General features: G+C 39.7%; 1 protein-coding gene across 5 annotated transcripts in view; it reads left to right on the top strand.

Annotated features, from left to right (window-relative positions):
• Positions 1 to 15,322, top strand: part of jmjd1cb (jumonji domain containing 1Cb) — a 99,150-nt gene extending 83,828 nt beyond the window's left edge. For all 5 annotated transcript variants that reach the window (XM_088634939.1, XM_088634938.1, XM_088634941.1 and 2 more), the window contains 17 exons: positions 317 to 2,514; positions 3,927 to 4,128; positions 4,522 to 4,736; positions 5,134 to 5,286; positions 6,483 to 6,572; positions 7,269 to 7,396; positions 7,553 to 7,766; positions 8,345 to 8,559; positions 8,870 to 9,151; positions 10,570 to 10,738; positions 10,829 to 10,919; positions 11,026 to 11,156; positions 11,262 to 11,384; positions 12,271 to 12,410; positions 13,052 to 13,228; positions 13,662 to 13,793; positions 14,409 to 15,322. In XM_088634939.1, coding sequence (XP_088491065.1) covers positions 317 to 2,514; positions 3,927 to 4,128; positions 4,522 to 4,736; positions 5,134 to 5,286; positions 6,483 to 6,572; positions 7,269 to 7,396; positions 7,553 to 7,766; positions 8,345 to 8,559; positions 8,870 to 9,151; positions 10,570 to 10,738; positions 10,829 to 10,919; positions 11,026 to 11,156; positions 11,262 to 11,384; positions 12,271 to 12,410; positions 13,052 to 13,228; positions 13,662 to 13,793; positions 14,409 to 14,504 — 4,756 coding nt within the window. In that variant the 3' untranslated portion in view covers positions 14,505 to 15,322. The remainder of the gene's footprint in view (positions 1 to 316; positions 2,515 to 3,926; positions 4,129 to 4,521; positions 4,737 to 5,133; positions 5,287 to 6,482; positions 6,573 to 7,268; positions 7,397 to 7,552; positions 7,767 to 8,344; positions 8,560 to 8,869; positions 9,152 to 10,569; positions 10,739 to 10,828; positions 10,920 to 11,025; positions 11,157 to 11,261; positions 11,385 to 12,270; positions 12,411 to 13,051; positions 13,229 to 13,661; positions 13,794 to 14,408) is intronic.
• Positions 15,323 to 18,330: the final 3,008 nt, after the last annotated feature.

Here is an 18,330-nt window from a genome sequence, read left to right as displayed (position 1 = left end):
CGTACATTTGATAAATGCATTTGTGGCTCTAATGAATTTCCTAATGAATTGTTTAAGGAAATTGCTTTTTATTAAAACATTTTTTGTGAAAGTGTCCCTTTTTTCCACATCTTTTTATTTTTCAAGACATTTTAAAAGCTATTGTAGTCATTGTTTATGTGGTGAGAGGAATTAATTATACAGTCTTTGTGGTATATAATAATTAATTATCCTCATTATGTCATCCTGCAATACACTGGCTAAAAACAAAATCGCTCCCTGTAATGTAAATCCATACTAAGTGTAGGTCTGTGATTTTTTTTTGCTGTCATCCTAGGGAGCTGGAGAAGAAGACCTTCATGGATCCCATGCGAGCAATTACTCCAGCACATATAAAAGCTGAGCAAGACCACAGCAGAACATCCACGGGCAAAGACAGCCATTTGCACAGGCACTTCTTGGACCCTATCTCTAGTCACTGCAAACCGCAGAGAGTAACACAAGACACTGGGGACAGAGTGAACAAATACAAAGAGGAGAACCGCAAGATTCTTCAGGAGAGCATTGAGGTAGCCCCCTTTACAGCCAAGATAAAGTCAAATGAGGGGGAGAGAGATTCTTACCCCAGGATACCTTCCTTACCCACAGCTGGTCCTAAAAGCCATGTCATTAAACCAGACAAAGACACTGAGCACTCTGCAGCAGAACTCTACAAATTCAAGCATACGGTGCCACAGTCTTTGCCCCAAAGTAACTATTTCACTACCTTGTCCAACAGTGTGGTGAATGAACCTCCAAGATTATATCCATCCAAGGATGGGAATTCTTACTTTGAGAAGGTGAACAGCAGCCAGTTGGCAGCATCTAATCCCATGACCTTGGCTTCTTTTAGCAGCAAGTCCCTCTCAAAACCCCCTCCTCTGATCAAGCATCAGACAGAGGGAGAGGGACTAATGAGCAAAATCACAGAGCAGTTTTCTCAGCAAGTGGCTTCACATCCTCTCAGCGCTTCTGGTAACGAAAGGAGGAGTCCTGCAATAGCGCCTTCGAACCCTCTCAGATGCATGCCAGCATTACACAGAGCTCCAGTGTTTCATCCTCCGACTCAGCAGACCTTAGACCGAAAGGAGGGCAGTTACGGTAGACTTTCTCCACCAACGCTGACTCCGATCCAACCAGTAAGCTCAGCTGGTAAAATCTCTGAACAGCAAAAACCACCAACACTGATACCGGAACTAAGGGACTTGAATGCTGTTAATAAAAACAGTTCTGAGATGACTTCATCAGAGATCTGGAAAGCTGGTGACTCTCAAAACCATGAGAAACCAGGATGGCATTTAGAAAAAAGCAGTGGGAAGCCACAAGCAGCAACAGCATCTGTTATTGTACGCCCACCTACGTGCATAAAATACGATAGCCTGCCAGGACCAAAGACAGTATCCAAGGAACCGGTCACTGAGAGATCGTTTACAGGAACAAATCAGACAGATTGCTTCAAAGCAGCGGAAGGCAGAGAGCCTGGGAGAGTCATTCTGCCAAACACGAACTTAGAGGATACTTGCACACAGTATAAGAAGAACTCTCTAACAATATCCCAGGGAAGTATTTCCAACTGTATGGTGGCTTCTGCCAATTCTGTGTGCAATACCAAAACTGATGTAACCACTTCTGCAGCCACAACTACCAGTGTCTTGAGTAGGGTTGAATCAGACATGACTTACTCGCTGTCGACCACTGTCTCGGCTAGCACTAGAACAGAGGTTGCTGGCCTTAAAGCTGGAGCTCACTCAGTAGCAGAACAGCAGGAGGGAAAGACCCAAACCACATCCCCTAGCACGGTTCTGCCACCTAACACAGGAAGCACTACACAGGCCAGTGCAGGCCATACTTATTCAAGCACATTTTTCCATTTGAAAAAGCACAAGCTGGCCGCAGCTCAGTCCAGGAGTACTAATGCTAATGAAAGTGAGCCTGTCAATGCTAAAATTCAGAAGTGCTCAATGGCCATTTCACAGGATAGTGGTGTACTGAGCAGCACAATAAACAAAACCAGCTCTTTGACTAATGGGCAGCCTGCGCAGCTGAGCCAGCCCAACTACCACACAAAGCTTAAAAAAGCTTGGCTTACAAGGCATTCGGAAGAAGATAAAAACACTAATAAGACGGAGAAACTGGGGAGCGCTGTGTCAGAGATTATTAAGCCGTGCACTGTTAGTTTAATTGCGTCCACATCAAGCGATGTGGAAAATAACAAGGAAAGTAAAGGGCAGGATGACAGACTTGCACAAGAAGACAGGAAAACAAGAAGGGGAACCAAAAGGACTTATGAGTCAGGCTCTGAGAGCGATGACTCAGATGGAAGTGAGAGCAAATCTGAGCAAAGGGCTAAACGTCAGCCCAAGCCTACATACAAAAAGAAGCAGAATGACATGCAAAAGAAAAAGAGCGACAATGAAAAAGAAGAGGATGAAGTAAAACCCAATGGTATTTTTAGAAGTGCAAGGGAAAAAACAAAACTGAAGTTGGCAAGCAGTAGTAAGTTCATAATGTGCTCTTTTAATGTATTATTTTGTGGTTTTGCATTATTCTTACCTTGGCATTCTTATATTTTTAAGACGAGGCAATTACATCTTTAATCTCAATCTAAAAAAATATGGTGACCTTATGTTTTTATGTATATACTTCTTCATACATAATATATGAAAATACCATTTTACACTTCAGATATTAGATACTTACTGGCCTCATTATTAGCTCCAGAAGGGAAGGTATTGAATGGCAGAAAAGTCTGAGTAATTCACATCTGTGCTGCAGATGCAAGTTACAAGCAGCCTTGAGTAGGAATGTTCACGTTAATGTGAAATACCTCTTGCCAAGACATGTTTAGTGTCTGCAGTAAGAAAACCCTTACCCAGAATAGTACTGAGGTCTTAGCACTTTTCTGTTGGGATTATTAGAGGCTAAAATGAAATCCAGGTTTTACTAAAATAAGCTCTTTATGAAAGCACACTGCTGTTATTAACATTATTAATATCAACTGATGTTGGTCTTAAAGTATGAATATGAATGAAAAGTAGGAAAATATTTTATGCAAGTAAAACTTTCCAGGCTTGAATTTTTAGAAGTGGTGTATTTTGCAAAAGTGAATTATGTAAAAGAATAAACAAGATGTGAAAACGTCCCCATTTCACTTTAGCAAAGCGTTGATCAAGTTACCTCACTGTCATAGACTGACGCCTGAGCTCCAACATCTGTCCCTTTTCCAGGCTTTTTCATTGTTAATGTCAATGTTAATGACCCACACAGAATTCAGATCCCTCTTTGATGCTTACATCCTCGTCATTATAAACTTGCATGTACATACTTCTTTTCATCCCGTAAAATCCCAAATCACTGCACGTACAGGAGGGGATGCACTTCAGTTGTCACTGCAGTGTCGTGCTCACCTGAGTGTCACGCAGCAATCGGGTGGAGAAGTGAGAAATCGTGTCAACAATTAAATGAAAAGGAGACATAGGGAAGCCAGATTGTGCAAGCCCAGAGTGCGGTGTATTCAGCCACTGGGGTTAGCTCCTGCACTCCTGAGAACAGTGCCCTGGGAACTTTAGCGGCCAATACGTCAGAACCACAGTTTAAAATCTCATCCAAAGGGCTTCTTCTTTCGCAGCATTTGAGTTCCATTGTGTTTCTGTGTAATTTCGCATAGTGGCACTGTGGCTGATTGAAAATGTACACTTCAAATATTAAAATAGGAGCAACATTTCCTAAAGCGGAGCAAAATGTTGGAGACTTTTGAAGTCTGCCAGTAACTATTGAGTTTTCAAGTATGATGGAAATATAAGTTTTTCTTACTGATGTAGTTTGTTTTCTTGCATGCTTTCTTCTACACTGGATAAAGAGTCCAAGCATACTGTTTTCAAAGCACCTAAAGAGTGTTTTGTTTATAGATGGAATACCTCGTTCAGTATTAAAGGACTGGAGGAAGGTGAAGAAACTGAAGCAGACAGGAGAATCTTTCCTCCAGGATGATTCATGCTCTGAAATAGGACCCAACCTTCAGAAGTGCAGGGAGTGTAGGGTCATCCGCAGTAAGAAGGGAGAAGAGCCTGCACACTCCCCTGTCTTCTGCAGGTTTTACTATTTCCGTCGGTAAGTTATCTACAGCTGCAGATATAGACAAATGACAAGTTCAAACTCCTGCAGTTTCTCTGTCTCTTTAAGAAAAGCATGAAATAATGTGTTGTATTGGAAATTATTTTTAAGGCTCAGATGCTTTACTTTTACAAAAAAGTTTTGCAGTTTTTCTGACTGTTCAGTAAATGTAGTTTAGGTAGAATTAGGTTTCTGAAACAAAGATTTTGTCCTTTTGCACTCTTAAAGATGCGGCAGATGTAGAACAGAATCTCAGTTGAAGGACAGGCTTGTGTGCTTCCCAGTGACAGACTCTTATCGTTTCAAACTGCCCACTGATTGAGTCAATCTTACTGCCTTTGTTCAGGTGAACGTTCTCAGTTTGTTTTTCTCCTTGCTTCTCTTCTCTAGCCTTTCTTACAGTAAGAATGGAGTTATCAGAATAGATGGCTTTTCCTCACCAGACCAATATGATGATGAGGCAATCAGCCTCTGGGCTCCGGATGTTTATGAGGACAATGATCTTGACCTAGAAACGTCCAAATATATTCTGAATTACATTGGAGATAAATTTTGTCAGCTTGTAGTGTCTGAAAATACAGCTGTGACATGGATTAAAAAAGATGGTTAGTATTATTATATTGTATTGGGAGTATATAGTGGTGTTCTGTATCTTATTACATTTACTTTTATGGTTTGAATCTTTACAGTAAATGTAGATAAGTAATTATTTACATATAATGTGGTACTTTTTTGCTCTCACAAGATTTTATGGTTTATCTTTTAGACATGTGGAAAGTAAATGATAAGACAGCCGTTTACCTCTTAATTAGCTAGAGGTAATATTCATTCTCATCTTTTGTGAGTATCTGCAAACAAAATATATAGAAAACAAGTTTTTGTAACATTCTGAAGATCAGTTATGATTTTTTTTCACCATCTGTTATGTAGAATGTGCTTACAGCTGGGAATATTCTGCCTGTGAATGTTCATTTCATCAACAGTGTTTGCTTTGCCTTTCAGCCAAAATTGCCTGGAAGAGGGCAGTAAGAGGAGTGCGGGAGATGTGTGATGCATGTGAAGCCACATTGTTTAACATTCACTGGGTCTGCCAAAAATGTGGATTTGTGGTTTGTTTGGACTGTTACAAGGCAAAGGAAAGAAAGAGTTCCAAAGGTCAGGCGCTGATTTGATTTCTTTCTGAAAACTGTGCCATAGAATTTGTTAAAACACCATAGGCTTTAAATAGGTCTTTGTGATTTTTTTATTGTTTTTTTCTCAGACCAGTTCTGTCTTTGTAGTTGTTCTTTCATAGTATAATTTTTTGGGAAAAAGGCACATTGCATTTTGCTGCTTAAAAATGCTGAAGCTGTAAAAATAGCGGAGATTCTGTTAAATTCTGCCTTTATTTTTGAGCTAGTGGTAATATGGGGAAAATCTAGGCAGATCAAGTCAAGACACGTGGGATTTCTTGGCTATGTCTGTTGTGATTATTAAGCATTTGGTCTGTAGCCTTTCCTGTTTGAGCTGTACTGCTTCTGTTTTTTTTCCTTGCACAACATGTGCAGTATGGCTCCAACAATTGCTAGACTTATTCAGGGTAAGCACCACATTTAAAAGATTTTACCCTGGTCTTTTTCTGGGCAGTGATTTGATCTCATAAAAATATCCGAAGAGGATTTTAATTCACAGTTTTTCCTCAGTGTAGTGATTACTTGAACATCCCTAGCAACTGTTTGAGGATAGAAGTATGTTCATTCAGATAGATAATGTAAAAAGAGTGCGTCGCTGTGGAGTTTGCAGAGCATCAAAGACAATTGGCCAGATGGGACGGTGTCTTGATGGAGCCTGCTTCCCTTCCCTGTTCCTCCCATGTGGGAACAGGAATTGTTGCTGTGGGCCAGTATGTACAGATACAGCTGGGTGTGACCACTGGAGATTCCACATAAAAAAAAAATGCTGTTTCACCTCATGTAGGTTTTGTGAAAAATTATTTACAAAAGTAGAAACCCTCTGCCACAGGATTTGTAGAACACAAGCCTACTGCTATGCAGTTTTTTAAAAGCTTGTGTTCAGTGCCAGAGCATTCTTTATTTCTAGCAATACATTTATATATGTAATCAATAATATTTTCTCAATGATTTAAACATAGTATCTAAGAAAACAAGATGCTCGGATCTGTTACTAAGACTCAATAGATGTATTCCCGCTTGCTGGTTTTCTTTTTAGATGTAAAGGCATGAAAAGAGATGCATGCCCCAGCAGGCAAATTGGTGTTGCGCTCTGTTATCTAGGATTCACTTCTGTGTTTGTGAAAGGAAGACAAATGTGTTGTTCCAAATAGGTAGCATCTCTTCTGTGTTGTGTTTTAGACAAAGAGCTGTATACGTGGATGAAGTGCGTCAAGGGACAGCCTCATGATCATAAGCACTTGATGCCAACACAGATTATTCCAGGAACTGGTACGAGCCAATACTTGCATTTTGGGCGATTGCCAAGTTTGTAATTTTTTTTCCTCATTGTAACTTACAAACACCTCAGGGGAGATTTACTTTCATTGATGGTGCAGCTGTATATGGAGAAATATAACCCCGTCCTTCCCAGAACTACTGAGATGAAAAAAAGAATACTAAACCACATTTCACATGATAAACTGGTTGAAGTGCTTGTCACTGGGCCTGAGTAATGCATTCTTGAAGAACTGCCAAGATGCCACACTATTCTGCCTGTTATAAAAATTTCCATAAGAGCTGGAAACCTAACTTGTTCCGCAAAATGAAATAACAGATTGTGGAGCTGTACTTTCAAAATCTCACTTCTAAGAATGTTTCTAAGTACACACTTATATATTTTTGAAATTTGTATTTGTGTGTGTGGGCGCTGGGATGTGGTAGTAGGGAGTTTTCAGGGTTTGTTCCCCCTGTATTGCTGGATTTATTTTACATTTAAATCCCTGGATCACAGTGACTCTCCCAGAATACACTCATAGCTTTCTCAAATGTTTTTTGTTGTTGTTGTTGTTTCAAATCTGTTTTCATTGGAATATTTCTACAATTCAGGGAAGTGCTATAGCGTGCAGTGAAATCTGTGCTGTTGTGAACTGTGGGCCCTGAATGTGGATTGAATCTGTAGGCTTTTATTTTTATTTTTTTGCCCAGTATTGACGGATCTGGTCAATGCCATGCACTCGCTCCGAGACAAGTACGGAATGAAATCGCACTGTCCCTGTGCTGTGAAACCAAATACTCCGCTTAGCAAGATCCCTTCTACCAATGGAGTCTCGCAGGTATGAGCTTGACACAGCCTCGCACTCACGTTGTCATTGACAAAGGTGTAAATCATCTCCTAATCCACAGTGATTTGTATGCACAATCGCATTTCTTCCCCTGTTTTTTGATGTGCATCCGTATCCATTTCCCCCCCCTCCCCCTCCGTGTGGCAGGTTTTGCAGAATGTCCTCAACCACAGCAACAAAATCTCTTTCTGCAAGCCGGAGCTGCAGCAGCAGAACGCCTCGCAGAAGCTGGAAACGAACGGCGGCGGCAGCCCTGGGGGCGACGCCAGCGCTGACAGCAAGCCCGCGCCGCCGGAGTCCCAGTCCCCCTTGCACTTCCTCGCAGATCTAGCGGAGCAGAAGTCTAGGGAGGAGAAGAAAGGTAAGAGGCAGTGGGGACTCGAAAAGAACAATCACGGGGCACTGCTGACAGGAGGTGCTTCTAATGGCAGTGAGCATTATAGCAGCAGTGGAAAGTAATGCCAGCTGCTACGTTTTTCCTGTGCATGGAGCTGTCAGTAAGCCAGCATTCCTTAAAGCTCAGATTTAATGCTGTGCATTACTGCAGCTCAGATTTAAAGGCTTAGAGCAAGCAGTTGTCATCCCAGACGAGAGTTAAACTAAGCATCTGAATGTGTTGCAGCCGGAGCTAAATTTACTAGTTTACAAACCGTGAAATGTTTGTTGTCTTTCTCCTTTCTGTGTCTCTTTCTTGCTTTTACTTAATGAATTATTGTAAATGAAGTGCTGTAATTATATATGTTTCTCTGTCAGCCTCATGGTAAGTAGTTTTCACCTTCACTATGATATAGGAGCAACTCGAGAGCTGCACGTTTCTAAATCTAACAGGATAGCACTGCATGGGCAGCACAAAGCGGCGGGCGGTCTGCTCAAGCTAGGAGCCCAGTTCACATAGCGCTTGCCTGTTGAGCTCATTGTTCTGAAATCTGTGTGCTGCAGAAAATAAAGAATCCCCCGTGGGAAAGCCAGCGAAGGAAGAAAGGGACTCGGACCGCTTAGAGGCGCTGAACTGCCGGTCGTCTTCGCTGGTGTCGAACAGCAGCGAGCAAGGCTCCAGCCTGCGGGACCTGCTCACCACGACGGCCGGCAAGCTGCGCCTCGGCTCCACCGACGCAGGCATCGCGTTCGCCCCCGTTTACTCTTCGGGCACACAGGTGATGGGCCTCCCGTCCTCACATTGATATTCAAGTTCCCAGTCCATCCTTTTGTCACGCATTTGAATAACATTCAGAAAACGTCCTCATGAGGAGTTTTGTGGGTTAAGCTAAAACTTAACAAGTGATGGCAACGCTTTCTCCAGAATCGCGGTTTTTATTGTTCTTGTTACTGTGGCTAATGCGGTTATTATCCACGTTTTATTGTCAAAAATGTAATAGTCAAATAAAACACAAGCTCTCTCTTTAAAAGGCAATGTTTGGTAAAGGCGAGTATAAAATTCATATTTGGAATATCTCCACTGCACAGACTGGCAAAAGTGGAAGAAGCATGCCCAACATCCTGGATGACATCATCGCTTCGGTCGTTGAAAACAAGATTCCTGCGAACAGAAGCTCCAAGTTCAACCTGAAACACGAAGCGAATGAAGAGACTAAACACGACAGGAAAAAGCCTATCGCCGAGGAGCCAAGTAAGCTGTATCCCGATATCCCCCACTCCTGGCTCTGTGATCACCGTCTGCTCTGGCTCAAAGATCATCGGAACTGTAACAACTGGAAACTCTTCAGGGAGTGCTGGAAGCAAGGGCAGGTCAGTACTAGACCGAGAAACACAAGCAAGACCACCCATTTAGGAACTGCTGTCTCCTGTGCCAGATTAGGGAGAGAACCTGCACTTGACTGTATAGCATTGGAATGCAGCACTAGAATCTTAATCAGGTTATTACATGCAATAAACCCAGTCCTGTATGCACGGTAAAATAAAATATGGACAAAGAATACACTCAAATGAAAGCTTAATTTATTGTGCCGGGTTCCTGCTGTTGTTTTGAACTGGTGCTGAGGTCTTATGTGGCTGTTTATAGACTGCTGTCAGCAGAATTTATGTTCTTTCTTTGTATTTTATCATGGTTTCCTGCTTCATGAGTTAACGGGATATTTGTTTAGTTCTTTTTGGTGGAGGATGAGTTCCTAGCGCAAAAAGGAAATGTGCTAATAACTGAGGGTTTGGTCTAATATAAAAAAATATCAACATGTTTGCATGTCAGCTGCTCATCTCGATTTGTTTCTTTAAGTGTGAGAATGGTGAAATTGTTTAAATTGATCTTGCTTAATATCACTGACGGAATGTGTGCAAATGCTTGTGGTTTGTTCTTAAACCAGTGCATGCAAACGTAGGAAGAAAAAATGCATTTTTATGATTGAGAGAAAGACTTCTTAATGCAACACACATATATACATATTATTTCCTTTTTGCATTGCTGTTAATTCTAATTTTTCATCTACCTTTATGAAATAGAAATCTGAAAATGTTGATTTATATCCCTTGTCATTACAGGATTTTTATGAATGTTCCAAAGTGTATTACATTTTTTATTATACAAGTTTTGTGCTCAGAATATCATTTCACATCATGCATCAAATACTCAGTGGATAAATCAATAGGTCATATGATTGATTTCTTTTCTGCCATCACGTGGGAGCTAGCTGTGTGTTCTGTTTCAGATATGCCTTTTATGTTACTTCTTCATATATGCTTACGGCTTTTCTGAAAGCTGTTATTTCATAAAATACAATTTCACTGTTTCATACATTATTTTTATTTCCATAAGCTTTGTAGAGCATTTCTGCATTTAAACACTATTACTGGATTCTTAATTATGTGATGTTGGCTGAAATGCTCACGTTTTAGCATTTTTTGTCAACATCTAGTGGACAAATTATGAAGAAATGTGATTGAGTATTACTACCTTCAGTGAGCTGGTGAATAATAGTTTCAAATCAAACATCATAATCAGCATATCTGAAAGTATTTGGACTTTTCCCAGCACTGTTTTCTCTTGAAAGAAGTAAGCAGAACTATTCAAGATGAATACATCAGCTATACCATGTACCTTGCATTTTTTATTTGTTCTAGTTTTGTGAATGTTGGATAGAAGCAATTCTTTCTTCCCAGTTAATATACTGTGGATGTTAAGTATTAAAACATGATTTTTGTGTTTCTTTCAGCCTGTTCTTGTGTCAGGTGTCCATAAGAGACTAAATGCCAATTTGTGGAAAGCAGAGTCATTTAACCATGAATTTGCTGACCATCAGGGAGATCTCCTAAACTGTAAAGATGGTGTGGTTTCAAACTCCAGCATCAAGGAATTCTGGGATGGATTTGAGGATTTAACAAGTAAGTAAATTGCACAAATGGATTTTGTTTTCATAAGCCTTACTTCCTAGGACTCGTATTTTATTCAGTATGGCACTCTTGTGTTTTTAGAGCGGCCCAAGTCCAAAGATGGCGAGAGTTTAGTGTATCGGCTAAAGGATTGGCCTTCTGGAGAAGAATTTATGGCTCTCATGCCCTCAAGGTAATTTAAAATACGGATCAATATACCAGTTGTTTGTTGATTCATTTTTCCCATATGTTTTAGCTCTGTGCTTTAATACTTTTCCATGTTCTAAAAACAATTCCAGGTATGATGATTTGATGAAAAATCTCCCCCTGCCTGAATATTCAGACCCAGAGGGTCATCTTAACTTAGCATCCCGTCTGCCATCATTCTTCGTCCGGCCAGATCTAGGGCCTAGGCTCTGTTGTGCATACGGTATGAGCAACTGAACAAGGCTGGGATGAATTCATTATTCTTTTATGTTTTAAATATGTTTGATTATACCAGGTCTGAATGTTATTGTTAATGATTGTGTTCCAGGTGTAGCAGCATCCAAAGAACAGGACTTTGGAACAGCAAACCTTCACTTAGAGGTTTCTGACATTGTCAGCATCCTTGTTTATGTAGGTGTGGCCAAAGGCAATGGAGTTCTTTCAAAAACAGGTAGGAGCAGTGTTCTTGATTATATTCAATGATGACAAATTCTGTTAGTCAGTTATTTAAACAACTTGACCAGTTTTTTCATACTGGAAATATATCATTCAGACTCCAAAACATTTTTGCTACGTGTGCGTGAAACAGATTTTGGAGAATTCCTGAAACATGGGGATGTTAACAGAAGGCTACAAAACCCATCTGGAATCATTTCTCTGGGCCTTTGTTTAAACCTCATTTAGTTTTGCCTGAGACTTAAAGTAACTCAGATCAGTAGTTTTCTTTTTTTGTGTTTTAAAAGATGAAGCACATTTCTTCAGAACAGTCTTTTGGAAAGTGTACTGACATTATACAAATTCCATTAATGGAAATTTCTCTTTACCGGGAATGATTTGTAACTGTACTCTGACAGTTATAAAATTGCTAAAATGTGACATTTCTACAAAACCAAGAGAGACCTCCAGTTTCAAGTGTGCATTAGACTGTTGGGTTGTGTTTATGAGTCCCACAATGTAAAACTGGAACTTTAGCATGAATTCTGTTAGGACTATAAGTCAGTGGGTATGTGGGTATGTCAATATGCACCCACTACTACTACTCTTTGTGTAAACTGCATCCTGGTTTCAGTCCTTCATACACGTCCTTATAACTTGCAGGAGTCAGATTCATCTCATTAAACATATGTCACACACCATTCCCCCTTTTAGTAGAGTGAAGTTGCTTTCACCAATCAACTGCAAATATTAAATATAAAGGTCACAAGCTTTTATCCTTCTTTGTATTCATATTTAATTGTTCTTTAAATGGAAAAATCACAAGTATCTTTGCCATTGCACATAGAACCAATTTCCTGTGTTATGTGCAGGAAAGTTGAATAAATGTTGTGTGCTTGCAGGTGTGTTAAAGAGACTGGAAGAGGAAGATCTGGATGACAACATGAAGAAAAGGTTAAAAGACTCAAGTGAAACTCCAGGGGCCTTATGGCACATATACGTGAGCAAAGATGCAGAGAAAATAAAAGAATTCCTACAAAAGGTTAGAATAAAAAGATATGACCTCCAATTTATCTGGTGATTAAAATGTTGTAATATTTCTTAATTGTTTCCTTTTGATTGGATTGGATTAAGGCAGGCATGTTTTGGGGGAAAGGGTAAATGCCTGTGTTGGTAGTTTTGACTTCTTCTTCAATCGAAGATTCTTTGGTTTTCTAATTCTTTCCTGCTGACTTCTTCCAGTAACATGAGCTCTTCTTTCCAGAGCTGACTTGCCAAGGCATACTGCTCTCCTGGGCCTGTGCTGACTCTCTGCTCTTTTAAGTCTCCTGTTAGGTTTTTCTTGAACTGGGCCAGTTACACTTTTGCTTAAGAAATGCTGAAGGTAATCCATTTACAACTTGAAATGTAAAGTTAGAAGGAACAATGTCTGGCACATTCTCAGATCTAGTGGCTATGTCATTATCTCTTGGCTCTTGCCAGGGCTACGTTGACCGGCTTTTGACATCTTGCAGATGAAACAAGAACAACCTGCTTATATATTTGGTTTCTGACCGCAGCTGCCTTAAGACTTGCACATCTTCAAAATGTGGTTTCCAAGGTTTGAATTTCAGGTGTCTGGTGCGGGTGAAATGCTCCTCCTTTGTAACCCTGCCGGCTGTCTTTTTGTCTCCCGTGCCGCAGGTTGCAAAAGAGCAGGGCCTGGAACTGCCCCCGGAGCACGACCCGATCCGGGAGCAGAGCTGGTTCCTGAGCCAGAAGCTGCGCCGGCGCCTCCTGGAGGAGCAGGGCGTGCAGGGCCGGACCATAGTGCAGTTCCTGGGGGACTCGGTCATGATCCCTGCGGGTGCCCTTCACCAGGTGCGTGCCCGCCTCCTGCAGTCTCAGGGACCCGTCCGTCAGGCGCCTGGCTTAACTGTCTCGCGCTCGGAAACTCGTACGAGACGCTGTCCCCTCCAGCGTCCCCTTTTCTGAAAGGATCTGTCCAGCTTTAGTTAGAGATCTAGTCCAGTTGCAAAAAATAAAAATAAGAACAGCTTATTAGCAGTGCTGTGGAGTTCCAGCTGTTTTGAGTTGGAAACTAGCAGGTTTGGGATTTTCTTTCTTTAGAAAAAAATCTTTAAAGGTTTTTTTTTTGGTAATGCCTGGGAAGTTTAATCCTACATGGTAGGAAAGAATTTGATGTGAAACACTTTTTGATATCCTGAAAAAATCCTTTTTTAGGTTGTTTTTGGCAAATGAAGTAGACCTGCTAAAGCTGGGATCTAATGGTCTTGTCTGTATTGTTTTACAGGTGCAGAACCTACACAGTTGTGTTCAAGTGATTAATGACTTTGTGTCTCCAGAACATGTGGTGCACTCGTTTCATTTAACACAGGAACTGAGATCTTCTAAGGAAGAAATTAACTATGAAGATAAGCTACAGGTATAGATGTGGGGGGCACCTTTCACCATGGGCGTTTATCCAGTATTCTATCCATCTGCAATTCCTAACGCTCTTAGATGTCTTTTTCTAATGTGAGACTAATAAAATCCAATTATGTTCTCCCTAAGAAGGAAAAGTAAATGATAAAAAACATGTTTTTTAGCTGCATTCATTTTACATTCACAATGTATTCCTCATTTGTTTTTGACATGTTAATATAAACTTTAGGATGACCCTTTACTGGCATGTTTATATTGGTATACACTATATATAATGTAGTTTTTTTAGTTATGCATTTTTAATTTCTCAATAGCCTGTATTTAAAATGTTCCTGGAACATCAGGAAAGGAGATGATAAAAGTTTGGGTCTAATCGGGAGTACGACAGCATAAATTAGTAGTTTGGGAGAATTTTGAAATGGTTTCAGATGGGTGTTTAATGAGTAAGCATTTTAAGATATTTTTTGTGTGTTGTGCTTGAAGTACATAAAGCAGTTGGCAGGATGATTTTATACTTTCACAATGCAGACGGTGCATAGTTTTCTTTTGAAGGCTATGTCTGTGTGCATGAGAGAAATTTGTCTTCATGATCTCACAGAACTGTTCTCTTTCGTAGGTAAAAAACATCTTTTATCATTCTGTGAAAGATGCTGTTGGAACATTAAAAAGGTGCTGTGGTGAGGAGATGGACAGAGCAGAAGAAAATTCATGACACCTTTCCCTTATTATTGCTGAAGAATGACCTTTTCTGGAATAATGTAACATATGCACACTAACCTTAACATCACAAACTTACAGTGCCAAGCTGACTAAATTGGTATTTATCTGTTTCCACCACCATAACAGTATAACCCAGCGCAAGATAACCATGACTCAATGCAAAACTAAAGATAATCTGCAAGCAACAGCACTGCTATTTTTTCTGTTTTCATACTGTATATTGTTTGTTTAAATGAAAGATTAAAATGATGTATTTATTTTTTAAAAGAATTACAGAGTTATATGCTATGTTATAGATCAAATGTAAATGTGACTTGTACAGTTTGCTAAAATTATTCTGATACTGTTCACTACATTGAGACAGTTACTGTGAGAGCAGATACAGACACCAGCTATTGCCTGTACTTGGGAATCTTTGCTGAATCGCACAGCCGTCACGCCATATCTTTTGAAAAACGAACTGCCAAACTATTGTAAACAGTGTAAAGTTATATAATGTAAAGGAAAACGTCTAAAAAACACAAGCATTTTATTAAGAAAAAGTATTTGCTGTAAAATGGAAACCTTTACAAAAGTTGTAATTTATTTAAGACAGTTGTCTCATTTTGTTAAAATTTATTATGGTGAACTTTTGAAGTTAAATGAATATCAAAAACTTATTATGCTGTGTAAATATATACATATATACATTCAATAATGTATTTTTTTAAAACATGGCTTGCTTCAATTTGTTAAAGTGCAAGTGTTACATGCTTTGTACATTGAAGTTCAAAGGGGTTTTACATTTTCCATTAAAATGGATTTATCAAAGTCTGACTACTGTTTGCTTGTCATTGGGAGGTGGTGTGTTTGTACAATGTCTTTGTCACCAGAAAAATGAATTTAGAGCATGTGTGAAGTGATGAAAGAGAATATATCTTTGCTGAATGATCTGTTAGACTTCCTGGATGTAATGTGGTAAGTGTAGCAGATTTGTATCTCTTATTCATGAGTATAGTAGCCAGCATGAAACATGTACAAACCTGAAACTGCTGGACTCTTCTCTAAATTGTGATGTATATAGAAAACAAATACATTGGGTCTTTCCTTGAAAGCTCTTTATCATAAAACAAAATTGATTTTTTTTCTAATTAGTGTCTGTAGACACTTGGTCTTACAACAGCTCATGTAGGATAAACTGACACCATTAGTTTTCAATGTGTAATTCCACTTTAGTGAAAAAGTATTAATTATCCACTTGAGTTTTTTGCGATCTGCAACACTTTAAAAAGATCAATGCACATTTACAACAAATAGACAAATTATAAAACAAAATGAAAGCTTTGATTTTGAGAGATTCCAGTAACACAAGGCCACACAGTGTGAACACTGTCGATACCGACCTGGGAGTGCTCTGCACCCTCACCAGGAGTGACGTTCAAGGGAAAGTGGGCTATTGAATTTCACATGGGGTGCACCTGTGGGAAGACCATGCTGTCCTAGGAAATTGTGGCTTATGGACCATCCCTCTCCTAGGAGCGCAATGTTTAAACTTCATTTTTGCAGCAACTTTGCTTTTGCTAAATGCTAAAAATTAAGTTCAAGCATTTTGCCATCTCACCTTATGAAGGTTATTTTTTTGTCCATTTCAAATTTGTTTTTGTAGATATTCCATATTCTACTTGCTTGTCATCTTTGGTACCCCAAGCCTTATCTCCCTCCTCGAGACCAAAGTAAAAACACCCATCTGTTGGCTTGTTAATTTGAAGGTAATAAATGACCTGAGTGACAGAACTGAGATTAAAGGGATTTGCTCTCACCCCTTTCTATTCTGCATAACACGTCTCTTCACACCCTTGTTTAGGAGTCTACATTCATAGAATTATTTTCCATCGTCTGTACAGACTTGAGAGACAGTTCTTACATTTGTTCAACATCAAAAGGCCTCTGTTCCGATCAGGCATGTGGGCTGTGCTTGAGTGTACTTACTGTATACAAAGCAATGTGAAGAACGTCCACACTAAGCCTCTCTGCTGTGTTCTGGTTATCTGCTTTAATGTAGCCTACTCACTTCGTGTCCTACCAGAACCTCCCTCTTCCCCTTGTACCTTCAGAAGCTTGATAATACCTCAAACCTATTACTACAGCTAGGTAACCTGTGGCTGACCTACTTCCAGGCCCTTCTAGGTCATGCATGGCTGAGCCCCTCAGTTACATGCTGCTTGGAATGGGCTTCTTCCACTCACTCCTTCCCTGGAGGTCTTGTGCCTGTGCACTGTGCAGATAATCCTAATTCCTATAGCAATTCATGTACACTACATTGATTATCTCAAGCCCATACCTATGAAAACTTAGACACCAAATGCATATTCCTGTTTAGTGTTAATTTACCTACAGTGCAACACTGATCAGCAAAGATTTCTGCAATTAAACTGTCCGTTCTCCGTGAGTACAGGTACATTCCCTCCCTTCCCTTAACTGTGATTTAAACGAGAAAATGGGGGGGTTGATTTTCTGTGGACAAATATCAGAGGTGTGAAGAGATGTTCAATTCATATTGAGTTTTTCTGTTCTGTATGTAATGTCTTTCATAACAGAAATTCCAACAGGGTGTTAACATGTCATAGAAAATATTTTTTTATTTTTTCATTTAATTTATGAATTATGTTTTTAATATTTTGAGATCCCTGCCATAAGAATTTCTGAACCAGCGGCACCACAAAGCACTTTTTGTTTCCCCATTGAGACTTGTTTATTCCACAAGGTGGCACCACTTAACACTAAAGCTCAACCTTGGACTCTTGCTTCCCCAAATTGTGATGCCCAATGGACAACATCCTGCGACTTCTGGATTAATGAGATCCAATCTAGCATAGCTCTGTCACTGGCACATGGCAAATGGTGGCCAGTTGCACATTTCAGAGGATAGGCTCCTTTCATACCTCCACACGAGTACTAGGGCTGTAGGACTAAACGTGAGGAGATTAACAATTGGGAGGTGTAAATAATTCCAGGTTTCAAGTAACAGCACTACCTAGCCAAAGCAGTTCAGTTTTACAATATTAATAGCAATCTGCGTTTTAGACAAGAGTTGTAAAATTTTTTATGTTCAGTGATACTGCATGTAAAGGTTCATAACGTGAATAGTTAAAAATAAATTATTTCCTAACCTTACTCCTAAATGTAACTGTAACTCAGAACCTATCCTTATACTATGGTTTAACTGTCGTCTAATCGCCCTGATCTTTATTGCTTAACTTTAACAACCAGAATTTAGTCTGAAAGACAGTTTTATTCCTAACTCAAGTCTCAGCTCTGAAGCTATCCTCAACCCTTAATCACAAACCCATTATTGACCCTAAAATTGGAGCTGTGGTCTTAGTGAATTGCAAGTGCTACATGGCACAAATGACACTGGCTACTTCCAATTACAATTCATGGAGACACAATGACAACAGACAAAGGGAAACAGCTAAAACATCTCATTCCGGCAGTGAGTGGATGAATGAACTGACTACGGGGAACTGAAATAGCTTGTGATGTCTTTACTGTTATGCTAATATAACTACTTTAAAGCAGCATAAAAGGTTTTCTGGTACTTCTTCAGTAGTGAAAGTAGACAGCAGAATGACTACGAACAAAATGATCTTCATCTTAAAGCAGAGGGAAAAGTTAGCAGCAAGGATAAAGGCAAAAATATGCCATGACTGCAGCTTCTTACTTTCCTTGAAAATACTCTACACGGAAATCCAAGATGCTCTTAAAAGCTTAAAATGCTTTCTAGCATTCTGAATTGGCACAGTATAATGAAATGTGTTTATATAAAAACAACACAGGTG

This window comes from Lepisosteus platostomus, chromosome 6 (assembly GCF_059453375.1).
Source record: "Lepisosteus platostomus isolate fLepPlt1 chromosome 6, fLepPlt1.hap1, whole genome shotgun sequence".
Taxonomy (NCBI): domain Eukaryota; kingdom Metazoa; phylum Chordata; class Actinopteri; order Semionotiformes; family Lepisosteidae; genus Lepisosteus; species Lepisosteus platostomus.
Note: the sequence above shows the minus strand (reverse complement) of the source record. Positions and strands in the feature narration are given on the sequence as shown.